Below are 13,978 nucleotides of genomic sequence, written 5' to 3'. Positions count from 1 at the left end.
TATTCTGGATTTTTCAGCAGTAATATATACACACCTCAGAGTTTCAGTAAATTCGACCAGACGTGACTTCACAGACACAGCAGAACATAAGGGTTCATGTTTGGTAACCCACAAAAATGAAGTTAGTGCAGATAAAACTACTCATATTGAAACATGAAATTTTGATGTTTCTATCCTCAGAAGACAAGACTTTAATGCTCCACTGACACAAAACTAAAAGGAAGGTTTCAAAGCCTGCTTTAATTCCAGAGGTCTTTCCATAGATTTGAATCAGCATGTTGATTTATACCAATGCACAACCATAGCACTACTTTGCAGGACAGTTTTTAAGAATTATTGTTAGACTTTGCACAAGTCCCAGAATGGAGCTGTGCTGTATGTTCCACAAAGATTATTCAAGAGGCTCATGTAAGTGTGAGAATCTCTTACATGTATTCAAGCAATGCCACACACAGACAAAATATTTCCAGTCAGAAGAATTGGGGAAATATTTCCACAGTTAAAGAATCTTCATTGACTGTGTTCTTGCATGAGGACACATATTATCAATACACATTCTAGGAGAAATTCTGGCAGATGCTCTTTAGGAAACAGAATTTTAACATCACTTGGCAAAACTGTACTTATTTCATTATCTTTCAAATTTCAAATCTTGTTTTGACAGCATATGACAATTCTAAACATAATAACCTCATTAACTGCCAGTAAGTGTGCAAATAAATACTGAAAAAAAATTACAAAGCACTAATACATACCATCCACATTCATTTATGCAAATTCTCAGCTCTTCATAAAGCCTAAAATTAATAGGGCATTGGTGTGTTGGCAGGCAATTTTAATTATCTTCTCATGTTTCTGAAGGTACTTTCTGAAGGTACTTTAGAATCACCAAATCCATGCATGGACACAACAGCAGAGGCAAACCAGTTGACAGAAGTCTGAACACCCACAAACATGATAAAAAAATACTGTTTGATACAGCTACTTACATCATGGCCTACGAGCTCTGTCTGTGTGGATTTGTCTGCTTGGGAAGCAAGAGCCTTCTGAAAGCACTGAGCCTTTTCCTGCGAAACAAAATAACATTGCATAGGTGAGTCATGTTTTTCCTCACTGGGCTTCCCAGCTCCAAACATCCAGAAAAATTTAATATTCATGTATGGACAGCTGGTAAGAAATAGATTTATTATGGTGCTATTCGCACTGGGAGGTTGATTTCCTTCCTCTTATATGCTTTTATAAATTTATCTTTCTCTTAAACAGAGGGTGGACTCAGATAGTCCAGCCCTGTGGTATGGTGGGGCCCACAAGAAGGATGGCACTGAGGCAGACAGGGACGAAGCACTGAGCAGCTGCAGGGACTCCAGCAAATACCAGCACCACTCCAAAAGCAAAGAAATAATTTACTTTTTTTAAAACATTAAGGAATATGCAAACTTGCAGATCACAAGCCTGAGATGACTTCTGCCCCCCCCCAACAGAAACATGTTAGCAAATCCTAAGCATGTCTTGGGTATTGTATTGGTTTCTTCTTTTCCTATCCTTGTCCCTCTGTACCTCAATAATTTTTGCAAGTGTTGCATGGAATCTCTGGACAGGCTTGAGCAAAGATATCTAGCTGCTTTGACACAAAAAAACCCAGATTCTGATACTTCATTTGAAACTGATCACTAAGCTTGCTGATCCTCATCAAGACCTTGACCATACTATTTTAGCTTCCAGGAGAAGGAATTTGACAGAACAACTATCAACTATCCTGTGGGGTAAGGCAGGAAAAGCCACACAGGAGGGGAAGTAGAATGCAAAGTTCTTTACTGCATTGATTTATGTTTTCCTGCTTACTGATTCAGTTTAATTTTTCAGTTGTATCTGTAAAAAATGCTTACCTTGGAACTCAAACTCTTCAAGATCTACAAAATATAATTGAATGGTACTGACAGGTATGTATTACAATAAAACAGAATTTGTTTAAATCCAATTTCAAGTTAATTGACTCTCAAGTTCTCATACTATTTGATTCAAAGCAAGGTATGCACATCACTACATTGAGTAAACAGCAGAAAGAAGTAAACACCTGAGTGATCCTTATCTCCAGTGTTTCAACTCTTAAAATAAGGGCTGGGGGAAAACAGAATTCAGACTGATCTCTTCACTTGCACAAAACACTTGATCCCAGATTTGCTGATATAACAACCAAGTTAAAACTGAGTTCATAGAAAAGGAAATCCTAGTTCTGACAGAAATTGTTTGTCTTCTTGAGGTTTGAATTTACTAGTCCACTACCCAGCTCACTTTTACATGTTTAAAAAACAGGCATTATGATATCTACTGTCTTATTTTACTACTTTTTACTGCTCAGAAGCTCCATGAATTTTCAAGTTATAATCACAAATGTGTTCAAGAACTGGGTGTTCAAGTAACATAGTGATTGGAGCAATACCATCACTAAACTGTGTATCTGATCAAATTTAACATTTCTGTTCTGTGTGGATTTACAAATATATATTTTGAAAAAGCAGAGAAAAGTAAACCAGAATAAATCCAAATATTCATTAAGGCAACAATTAAAGTGGGAAAGCTAGAAAGGTTGGAATAACAAAATTCTTTCTTTCCTGGAGCTGCTCCTTTAACTATGCATATGCAGTGAGATTAATTTTTAATATATCCAAGTTCTGACTCCACATTAACATAGTAATCCTTTTTATTTACTTTTAAGGAGCTAACCAATAAAATGGGAAAAACTGAAAATTTCTAGATGACCAGGTACTGGAAAAGAAAATTTGAAACAAAAACCCTCTTCTTTCTTCTCAAATATAGCAAAATAGAAAATGAAATATCTTTACAAGTCAGGCAGCACGCTTTAACATTGATTCAGAACCAAGAAGTGAGTTACCTGGACATCTATTCACACAGCAGCCTTCTACTACCCTCACAGCATTACTCCTAGGGATGCTTACTATTATAAAGTAACATTTTAAAGTAATTTTAAAAGTTTTTTCAAGTCCTGAAATTTCCTTGAGACCTTCTTGCCATTTTAAAAGACAAAAATTACCTTCTTTCAGAGGCTTCCTAGTGAAATTGAATAATTATTGACTTTTTCCATATGTAACCCAGTCCTGCTTTCTGCCCTTTCTCTGTGTATCTGAGAGGAGTCAACTCCCCCTTCTCAAAGATATTATGTAATAAAAAGACTGTAAATAGATATTTCCTTATCATTTTTCCTTACAGGGTAAACAAAATAGGTACTTTTGTCTCTCTAAAGACTAAGAAGGGACCAAATAATTTATTTTAAAAATATTTTTAGGATCAGCCAAAGTCCTTCTAGGTGACTTTTTTAAAGTGAGAGCATTAATGAGCATCTTTTCTTACCATTCTGTGTATTGTTACTGCTTCTTATTAAAATCTTACCATTCTGTGTATTGTTATTGCTTCTTATTAAAATAAACAGCACAAAAGTAAATTTGTAGGTGACACAGATAAGAGCATGAAAAACTTTTATTCCCTGGCTTCATTCTAATTAGTGAAAAGGCAGAAAGAGCTGTTAGCTGTATTAACAGCGACATTGCCAGGAACATTCAATGCACCCCTCTCTCTGAAGTACCTGTGTGTGTATGTGTGTATCAGTGTGTGCTTTGAGGGGAGAGAGAGAAAAACTACATGGAATGGCATTTTCTCAATCATTGCAGTTGTGTCAATTATTGAGATTACTGACTGGTATTTCAACAACCACAGTGAAAGCATTAGACCATGACCAATAAAGACCATGTTCCTGTCTATTTCTTCACACGGGAGTAAGTTCAGACATAGTTTACATCTCAAACTAGCTCTGTACAAGAATGCCATAGTTTGAATACTTACTATTTTATTACTATGTTTGTAATAAGTCACCAAAAGTTGCTGAAATAGGAAGACAACAGACATCAGCTGATAACTGATGCAAGAATATTACAAATAAAACAGAAAAGTGAAATGCAAGATAAAAATAAGAAATGTAAGACAAAGAAAAGGACTTAAGTCTTCCACACTGAAAGACAGATAGTAGGAAAAAAGTAGTCAGTTACTTAGATTTAGGGAGTCAGTAAGGATTGATATTGATACATCTTGAAACATGACATTGGTTTTCTAAAACATTCCTTCTCTGAAGGGGAGAGTATCAAAACAATTTTCACAGCTTTGACTGCGAACATGTCAAAGTTATTTTTTGTGACTGTTTTCTTGTTCCATTCCCTACCAGTGACAGCATGGTGACCACTTGTGGTGCTTTGTTTAATTGCAAATTCCAAAGAGAAAATGCTTGACAATTACTTCAAATGGTCACATTAAATCAAGGAGCAAAACTTACTGCTCCAGCTATTTTAAAGGAAATAAAACTCTACTGTCCAGTAGAGCTGTAGCTTTCATCCCCATGAATTATATTTTGTCTAGTAGATAGCATATTGGATTTTTTTTCTAATGGCTGTTTCATCTTTATTGTTACTTAGTTTAAGATATAAAATATCATAAATTAACTTTTTACCTCTGTCTGCTATAGTCTGTACAGATTATTCTAAGACTTTATGAAAATAAAAGTCGTGTTTAAACATTTTGTCTCAGCATACATCCAGACAAGCCTTCAACAGCCACTAACACTGCAGTCAGATTTACAATTTACATGTGATTGTTTCCCTTAACTCAGGCATTAACCCCACTGAGAATAACAACTTATGTTCACCACAGAACTGAAGAGAAAAAGCTGTTCTTCAGAAGACTTATAAAAATGCAAAGTCTTTTAATTCTGATGTGCTTTGGGATTAAACTTAATCAACAGCAGCAGTTAGGCAGAGAGCAAAGGGATAACAAGTAGAAAAAAAACTGCTTTTCACCATCTATTCTACCTAATTTACAGACTACAATGAGCTACAGAATTGACTTTATGACAGTTATTTCCATTGAAATTGAGTCCCTATTGGTTTGAGTCTCAGTTTGGGAAGAAAACATATTATATCCAGCGTAGCTCAGCTGCAGTACAGCTGAGTCACATCACACTCGAAAACACTTTGTGAAGCCCAGCAAAAAGCCCAGCTGTCTCTTGAGCACAGCATGAGAATACAGCTACAACTCGGTTCATCTATCCACACATAAACATACTATGAACTGAGGTGCTAAATAGCCACAACAAATTTAGAGGCATTACTCTGGAACCACAGTGACAAACAGGTGTGACCATCCCCAAGGGGACTATTCCATTGATCAAGAGAAAAACATGAGAAACTTGGTGGGAATGTAGCCAAGTATGCATAAATGCAGGTTTCACTGAGGGTTATAATGCTGTCAAATCACTGTAAACAACAAACACCAGAACTACACGGAATTTCAGAGAACATTCCATTGCTTTCACATAGGACTCTTAGATAAACCAAAACAGTTTTTCAGTTTTTACATTACAAGACTTCTGTAAAACATAAGGCAAATTTCTATGCATATAGTAAATATGGCATCTGCAATGAAAGACAGCACACCTTTTGCTTTGATTTCTATCAGATCATGCTATCCAGTATGAATCAAGTGTTAAGACAAGCCTGTCTCCAAGCAGTTTGCAACTTCAATAATTAGTTACTGCCAAGTCTGAACACATCTAATGAAAAAAATACAGTTTCTAAAAATGCAATCACTTCATAATAGGTCTTTGAAGATCAACAATATTTAGCAATGTTCAAAATCTCTCAGGGTCCTGCTGTAGACATGCCAGCTAACCTTACAGTACTGCAAAGGTTTACTAGATCCCAACCAGTGAGGATTTTTACTGTTTTAAGTTTTGAAATCCTTATAATCTCAAGTATTGCCTTAAATTTTTCATCCTCAAGTTCTGCAATATAAAAAAATCTCTTTTGCTGAGTGCTGCATGACCTTAACATAAAAGATGACTCCAAACTTTGAGAGCCCAGTCTATCTAACCAGAAAGACAAAACACAGAAAAAGTGAATCTCCTAGTCCACTGAGCTGACAGGTATCAGAGACAGGAAAACAGTCTTTAAAATGGTATGTTCTGACTCATTTATTTGACTGGACAGTGCTGTACTGTAAAACTAGCACTCATGTATGTGCTGTAAAATTAAATGTTTACAGGTATGTGAGACCATCTCAGAATTTCAGAACAAGGATTTTGAAAATATACCTGAGTTTTGAAGGTTTTTTTCAAAAGTATCCTGGGAAGATGCTTTAAAATACAGCATTAATCACTGGGTAGTATCTGTTTATTCCACATGAAAAAAAAAAAAAAAAAAACACTATTGCATTTCTTGGATCAAGAGAATTTCTTGACAATAGATGTATTTTGATTAATTACTTACTGTTCTATCTGTTACATCAACAGAATGCTAAATTATTATTAGAATTTATGATTTATATTTTAAAGCAATACCTGTATATTGTTTATCTCTATCACTTAGTCATTCAGTAAACTGAATAGCAAGTTGTCATTTCCTTACTGATTATGGCTCCCATGGCTACTTTTAGATAGACACCTATGTAAACATGTCACTAAAAAAGAGAGGAACTTTTCTACTGATCACATCTCTTAAAAAAAAAAAAAAATCACAAATCACATACTCACAAATGGCCCATACATGGCCATGCGTGCTTTGAATAATGCAATGCAATAAAAATTTTATATGGTCATACTCTGTGAATAATATGACCATAACAAGTGATGCCAATCTTAACATCCCAACAACAAAAACAAAAAACCCAAGACCTGAGAAAGTTATTGGAAGGAAAGGAAACACAAGCAGCTGGGCAGTCATAACCCTTCAAAAGGCTGACACATCAAGTACAGGAGTTCATGTAGAAATTATCTCTACAAATAGCCTTGAACCTTTAATATGCACAGTTGTTAGTTTTAATTTGTGTTGTGGTTGCACCCAGATGTCCAAGAAGATACTACTAAGTCTTATAGGAGCTCATCTAATAGAGAAGAGTATCTCTTTCAACCCATATATCCTTGGGTTATCACTGCTACACCAACTGCTAGGATCACGTAGACAAATAAAATTCTGTCCCAAAATATAAAACATCCAACAGACAAGATGAGGAGACAGTATTACCCCAGTTTGGTAACTCAGAAATGGTGATACTGGGACACTAAGCCATGCACAACAGCAAAACACAAAAAAACCCCCACATTAGCACGATTGACTTGATAATCCCACAAATAATTGAAGAAAAATAATCAATAAGTGATTTATTTTTCAAGGTCAAGTGAAGCCACATGAAGAGTTATGGAATGCTGCATAAATATGTAGTCCAAATGTCATGTCCTGGAAAAGCAGACTTCCTCACACCATAAAATTCAACACACACACTTCAGCTAGGAATTGCTGGGCTTAGTTACCTTCTCAGAGCCCACAGCAGAGGAGTATTCAGTACAACACTAAACTGGAAGATTACTGCAAATGAGAGTTACACATTAAGGTTCAAAGATCCAACTTGCACACCACTAATTTACAGTACTTTTACACAGCATTTTTATCTAAATGGACATTGCAGGTTGGCAGTGGAATTCTCTTCAATTAGTGCTCTCATTTACTTAACTGAACAGTATTAAATAGCCCCTCTTAAGGTATGAAACAACTTACCATTTTTATACACACCAATTTTTGCCCCTTCATGTCTAAAGTACTTGATCATCAAAAATAAGCAAGTACAAATCCATTTAAGTTCTGCTTTTCTTATACTTACTAGCTGAAAATAGAGATGAGATAAAGTCTCTAATTAAATTGCTTGCAAACTCACGTTCAGGTTTTTCAGAAATAACTGCAACTTAGAAAATTGTACTCCTTGAACAAGGATATAAACATATTTATTTCAAGTATTTGTCTCATGGGGGTTGCACTTTACCTTTCTCATAGTCTAGCATGAACTAAGAACCTGGAGTAGGAAAACATGGATTAGATAGATTATTCCTGCCCTTCTGCTTTCACTGAAATATATTGGAATAACATCACCTCTAGGTGATATGCTCATGATTCAGCTGGCAGAGTTGTGCTGAAACACATACACAAAGCTAACATGTAAATGGCATAAGCCTACTAAATTTAATTAAGAAAGGAAGCACTGTTTATAACTTTGGGGTTTTGTCTTCCTTTATACTATTTCAGAACAACCACATTTATCACTTTTATGATGTACATGACTTTAAATGCTGCCAGGTTCAGCATGGGTACACAAACAGAATTTCAGTCTGTCCAAAACATCTCTTTTAAAAGGGTTAATGTTATCTTTTTGTAATTTCTTTCATGCTTTTTTTTTTTTTTTTTCAGTTTGTCCAAAACATCTGTTTTACAAGGGTTGGAGTTATCTTTTTGTAATTTCTTTCATGTTTTTTTTTTTTTTTTTTTTGGCGACTATCACTATTCATCAAAAGAAAAACTCCCTGTTTAAACAAATACAGTACAGTGTAAAAGCATTATCAAAATCCTGTAGCATTACTAAGAGATGCTTCTGCAAAACATTTGATATAAGGTTTTACTTGGGGAAGCTGTTCCATTAACCTTTGAAATTATCCAAGGTATTTGTTAACTTTTTGTTTTGTTTTTCTTCCCTACCTACCATTGAAATGCTAATATCCTTTAGGTCTCTAAGAGGAGATATTTACATGCATTTCCTATCAAATATTTCAAATATTTCAGAATATTTGGTTTGAGGTTTCCTTTGCCTCTGTGCACACAGGGACATTGGTAAGATGTGATTCATGTCAGTGCCATTCGCTTGACACAGAGATTTAACAAAACATGCATTAGACAGAGTGCAAGAATCATTAAATCATTACAGTCCAAATTGCAACTGTTGTTTATTGAAGGCTTCTGGCATTAATTAAACCTCACACAGCTAAGTATTTGCAACAATTTTACAGATTGCTGCCCTGAGGAATGAGATTCAGAATTGTGGCATTAGGAACATACAGTACAAAAGCAATGAAAGGGTGATTTTTGAGTTCTCCCAACAGCAACTGCATGAGGAAGGGTAGATTTTGATCATCTGTTGGTCAAATGAATAGAGAAAAATAATCACATAAATCAAATAATTGCTGCCATCATGGAAATCAACAAATCCCTGGACCAAACTCTGTGCTAAATAAGGCTGCAGTTTTATTCATTGATATCAACAATATATAATCACAGCATCACTGTAAATATATCCAGCAATATTGAAAACAACCCACAGCTGCCACTCTGAGCTGTTGTCCCTATGACTTTATGTCAATTACTCAAATTCTGGCAGGTGTTTTGGACAGAACTATCAGTTTGGGTTTAGCATGGCCAAAACAACTCTTTGACTTGCTTTTTCCTGCACTCATGTGCAGCCCATTAAATGTATACATTCAAATGCACATGCTGGAAGTGATCACACTGCCTATCCTTCTAATTATTTTTTACAGTGGTCAATACTAACTGGTATAAGCAACAGAGTGAGTTTCATGAAAATCACCGTCTGGATGGATGAGAAGGGCCTCAGCTGGCAAGTAGGTTCAGCAGGAGCTTCAAGTCAGCCCACAGGCAACCACAGGTGCAGCACCTTCTTCCCAGGTAACACTGTGGAGCCCAGAAGAGTTTGTAGAGATTTTATGGGAAAGTGAGGCATGGAGAATTACAGGGAAACAGAGAGCTTCAATAAAAGACTAAGGAGACATACTCAGAACAGGATTTAGTGGTACAGCTCAGAGAAAAGCTTCAGTCGCTACACCAGGCACTTGCACTGCTAAGACTTTTTCCTGGGCAATTAACTGCTTGAGCAAGGACCAAAAGGCACTTTTACCCTTTGTGAACCTTCTCTCAGGGAAAGTCACAGCATGGTTTTTGCCAGTAATTGACACTGGAATGTTATTAAAGTAGATAGCTTTTTACTGTGAGTTTGGGTTCATCATTCATGCCCTCCATTTTTACCCAGTCACCTCAACTGAGACACTGAAAATTAAGTGTGAATGCATCACATTCAATTCATTAAGACAAAACCAACACACTTTAATATGCACTATCAGGTATTCCAAATAGCATTGCAAGGCCCATAAGTAATTTTCAGCAGCTTTGTACTACTTTGTCTAAGCAGAATAGTTGTGACCAGACAACAAAATTTTCTTTCACTTTTACAATACCAAAGCGATCCAGAAAAGAGGAGCATATCAATCTCCTCTTCTTTCAGACATATCTTTAATTATTTCAGAAACTTCCCCAATTTTGACTTCAACTGGTGAAACTAACAAAATACATAGCAAAGTATTTTCATTATCATTTAAAATTTGGATCTTTCCAAGCACCTGCACATGATAATAACAAGTATAATATTGTACAAGGAAAGTAGCCATTACATTCAGGTTTTTGCTATGATGGCTATGCAAAAAGGCAACTGTTGCACAAAGAATTGAAATAGGATTCTTACTATTTTGAGAAGAATTACATGATCTTCAGGGAAGAGTACTGAAAAAAGATCTGGCATTTTTTCTTCCTTTTTAAACTATAATTTCTCATTATTTAAGGAAATGGTGACTAGACCTTTATTTCCCACTGACATATTTCATAAGCAAAACACGTTGCTATGGTCACCAGATTGCTGCTGCAATCAAACCAAAAAGGATGACTTATAATCATGACCATAAAGCAGCTGTCACATAAAACTGTTCAAAAAGGGGAAATGACAACTGAAACTATGATATATTAATAAAAACATGAGAATTACATTATACATGCCTAAAGACACACCCTGATACTTATAGTGTTTTTCAGACAAAAGAGGAATAAATTCCCATTTTGCCTCAGAAAATAAGAAATGAAAAAGAGATGAAAGTGAATCTATGGCACTTGAAAAACATTAATAGCCAGTTTATACTGCAACATAAATTCACTCTCAAATAAACCATCTTTATTGTCTCATAATCAGCCTGTTGGAAGACTATTGTTGATAACAATTTTTCTGCTAAAATTTTTACAAGTGTTTTTTAATGCTGTCCCAGTGCTGTCTGAGCTCATTGTGTGTACCTATTATGAAAAAAGAAGATTTATTTGCAAATGCTGCTTTTAGACAAGCCAGTGTTGCCTAGGCAGATGTCTGATTTCTCCACACATGCAGAAGAGAGATGAATCCTGTTTGTTGGCCAAAGATCAGGGACTCCCTCTGATATCCAAGTGTAAACCAAAAAAGACAGCTTTGAAACAAAAAGCACTTTCAAACTAGGCAGGTTAAAAGATGCAATGAATGGCTGCAATAGAAAATAGAGCTATAAAACTACAAACACGGGTCAGTTGGATTGCATCAGTGAGCAGCAGAAATCCTTTGGGGGTTAATAAATAAGCAGGTAAAAAGCAGTTCAGGAGATCCCTTAAACTGCAAAGTGATGGACTGGGAGAGCATTGAAGAAAATATTTAATTTCTTCAAATGCCACCTTTTCTCAAAGCAGCTGCTTGTGGCCACCACTGGAGACAGACAGCTGAAGGACTGGATAAACACTTGCACTGACCCAGTACAGATTTTCTTATTTCATATTCCAAAGACTAACCCAAATCCACTCTGTTTTGTAAGACTGCAATATCAGACTCCCAAGAACCCAGTTCATATTGTTTCAATGGGCAAGAAAATTGGTTTCCTCTGCTTTTCATCCAGTTGCTCCTTGTTTCTTAATAACTAAAAGATACTTTGTGTAGACACAATAAAACCCACCCATTTAATCTAAAAGAAATCCAGACAACCTATTTTAACTTATAACTCTTCGGGAACCATATGGCAGCTCTCTGTCAATTTTCAAAATTTCAAGCTGAATGGAAGTTATCAAACATGCTAAAGAAACAGGTGTTTTATTTACACAGAAGTGAAAAGAGACTCTTAAAAGACCCTCAAAAGGTGCATCCAAAAGCTAGTGGCAAAAGCATTTACCTGTGAGACCTTGGGGGTTGCAACCTGTGCCTCTATACCATATTATTGCTATTTGGTTCAGATTTCTGTATTTCTCCAACTTCCTGCACTGTCCTCTCTAAGATATCTGTGGATTTAGGTATCAAATATCACCTATAATTATTAAGTGCAAGCTGTGCAAAAAGCTAAGCCCATTTTTGTTCACTGATGATTTAACAAAGTCAAAAAAGGTAAAAGTCTTGATTTTGATCTGTTCCTTAAATGGGTTTTGCAGAACCCAAATTAGACTATGTTTTTCTGGGGGTTTGAGTATTTTCTTTCTATCCAATTATTCAATCAATTTGTTTTCTGATTTTCTGGTATTGAAACTCAAACTGGTTCAACAGACCAACAACTCAGAGCATCAGTGAACACTCAGAGTCAGATGTATATGAATAAACCAGTTCAGATTGCTGCCTATTTGATAATCAAAGAAGGTTTGACATTTTCATGTCTTGAGCATTTATGGTACATTATTCCTTTCCAAACTAACGTTATTCCATTCACAGCAACCAAGAGTCTCATTTCTCTGCATTTTCAGAAGGCTGTCACATGTCTATTTCCAAATTGCATAAAAAAAATGAAACTCAAAAGCAGGAAATAAAACAGAATTACTTGAGCAAACATCATTTTTAAAGTACAGATATGGTAGATGCAACTTGTCTTTGATGGAAAATTAGCATAGATTTCATGAGTTCCACAGAGTTTCTCAAGTAGATTGTCTTAAGCTTTCAGGTTCTTCTACCTATTTGTTTTAGAAATGCTGCATAAAAAAAATGGACTTGTTATTTACAAGTACCACTCTATATCAAGAGTGGAAAGCTTGAAAAGTGATGTAGTGTTCAATATTCTCAGGAAGAGATGTTCAGTTTATTTTGTTTACACTGGCTTTTCCAGCATCACTTAAAGAGACAGTATTTGCTTTCCTGTCAGATTATGCAGAAGAAAGCAACTATTTTTTTAAGTGCCCAAATTGCACTCAACCTGCAAAAGATTTAATTGTTTTTGGCAGCCTAAGTCTTCAATTCTACCACAGTCACTATGGTAGACAATATAAACAGGTGAATTTTCTTTTTTCTTTGTTTTTCTGAGTGCCTTTGATTTCTATCCTAGCCTTAGCTAGTTTTCCTGAGGCACTCCAGAGATCTTCCATGACAATTGATCCTATGTATTTAACTCAGCCCCATTCATATGCAAAGTTTTACCTGCTCCTCAGAATATAATGTTCCATTAGTTGTTTGTTTTGTTTATTTACTGGTCCTAGTGTAGGTCACTACACAGACTCACAACTAAAAGGAACCCACATCATGCAGAGGTGTAGTCAAAGAACTTACACAAAATACATGGAATAGGCAACACAAATCATTCATTTGTCAGTGGATATAAAAATGGGGGTTATAAGAAAACTTGAGATGACCATCTTTAGTCCTACAGCTGGTTTCTCATCAGCTCAGGTGGTACTATCCAAGCTTAGCTTTCTTCGGCTGGTGTAATTTGTGTGATCTTTACACTGTTAAAGAGATCCAATAACCCATTTTATTCCATTGATAAAACACAGGGAAAATGAAAAAAAGCAACACAGCCCATCCCCCCACAATTGCACATGCAGCTTCCTCATTATCAGTGATCAGGATAGTTCAGAATTGGACTCAAATACTACAAAACTAAAATTCTGACAAAAAATTCTCAGTTCTATTCATCTGACTTCAGTTCCTCTTTTCAACTGCATTAGATTTGAGATGACCATCTCTTGTACTCCTTGCTTTCCAACTCATGTTATCTCCTTGGAGACTTGTTCCTTCCTTTCTTTGTAACTTTTCCTAATCCCTTCTTTCCTTACTACAAAATAGCTGATAACCTTTGTTCTTTTTCTGCTCCTGAGACACTTCGCTCTTCCCTTTAGACTTCAGTATTTGATACGTGTGACCCCAAAATCCAAGGTCTCTCTCCACTGCAATAACTTCAGTACAGGGGCAGCCACAACAGCTGGCTTCTGAAGGGCCACCTTTTTTCTAAGTTCTTTCTGAAGAAGTAAAGGTGTTGCAGAGGGGACAAAAA

At 35.8% G+C, this 13,978-nt stretch overlaps 1 protein-coding gene across 5 annotated transcripts in view; it reads right to left on the bottom strand.

Moving 5' to 3' along the window:
• CCSER1 (coiled-coil serine rich protein 1) overlaps window positions 1-13,978 on the bottom strand; it is a 607,763-nt gene that overhangs the window by 225,153 nt on the left and 368,632 nt on the right. For all 5 annotated transcript variants that reach the window (XM_053976370.1, XM_053976371.1, XM_053976374.1 and 2 more), the window contains exon 9: window positions 990-1,067. In XM_053976370.1, the coding sequence (XP_053832345.1) occupies window positions 990-1,067 (78 nt within the window). The remainder of the gene's footprint in view (window positions 1-989; window positions 1,068-13,978) is intronic.

Source organism: Vidua macroura, chromosome 4 (assembly GCF_024509145.1).
Source record: "Vidua macroura isolate BioBank_ID:100142 chromosome 4, ASM2450914v1, whole genome shotgun sequence".
In the NCBI taxonomy this organism is placed as follows: domain Eukaryota; kingdom Metazoa; phylum Chordata; class Aves; order Passeriformes; family Viduidae; genus Vidua; species Vidua macroura.
Note: the sequence above shows the minus strand (reverse complement) of the source record. Positions and strands in the feature narration are given on the sequence as shown.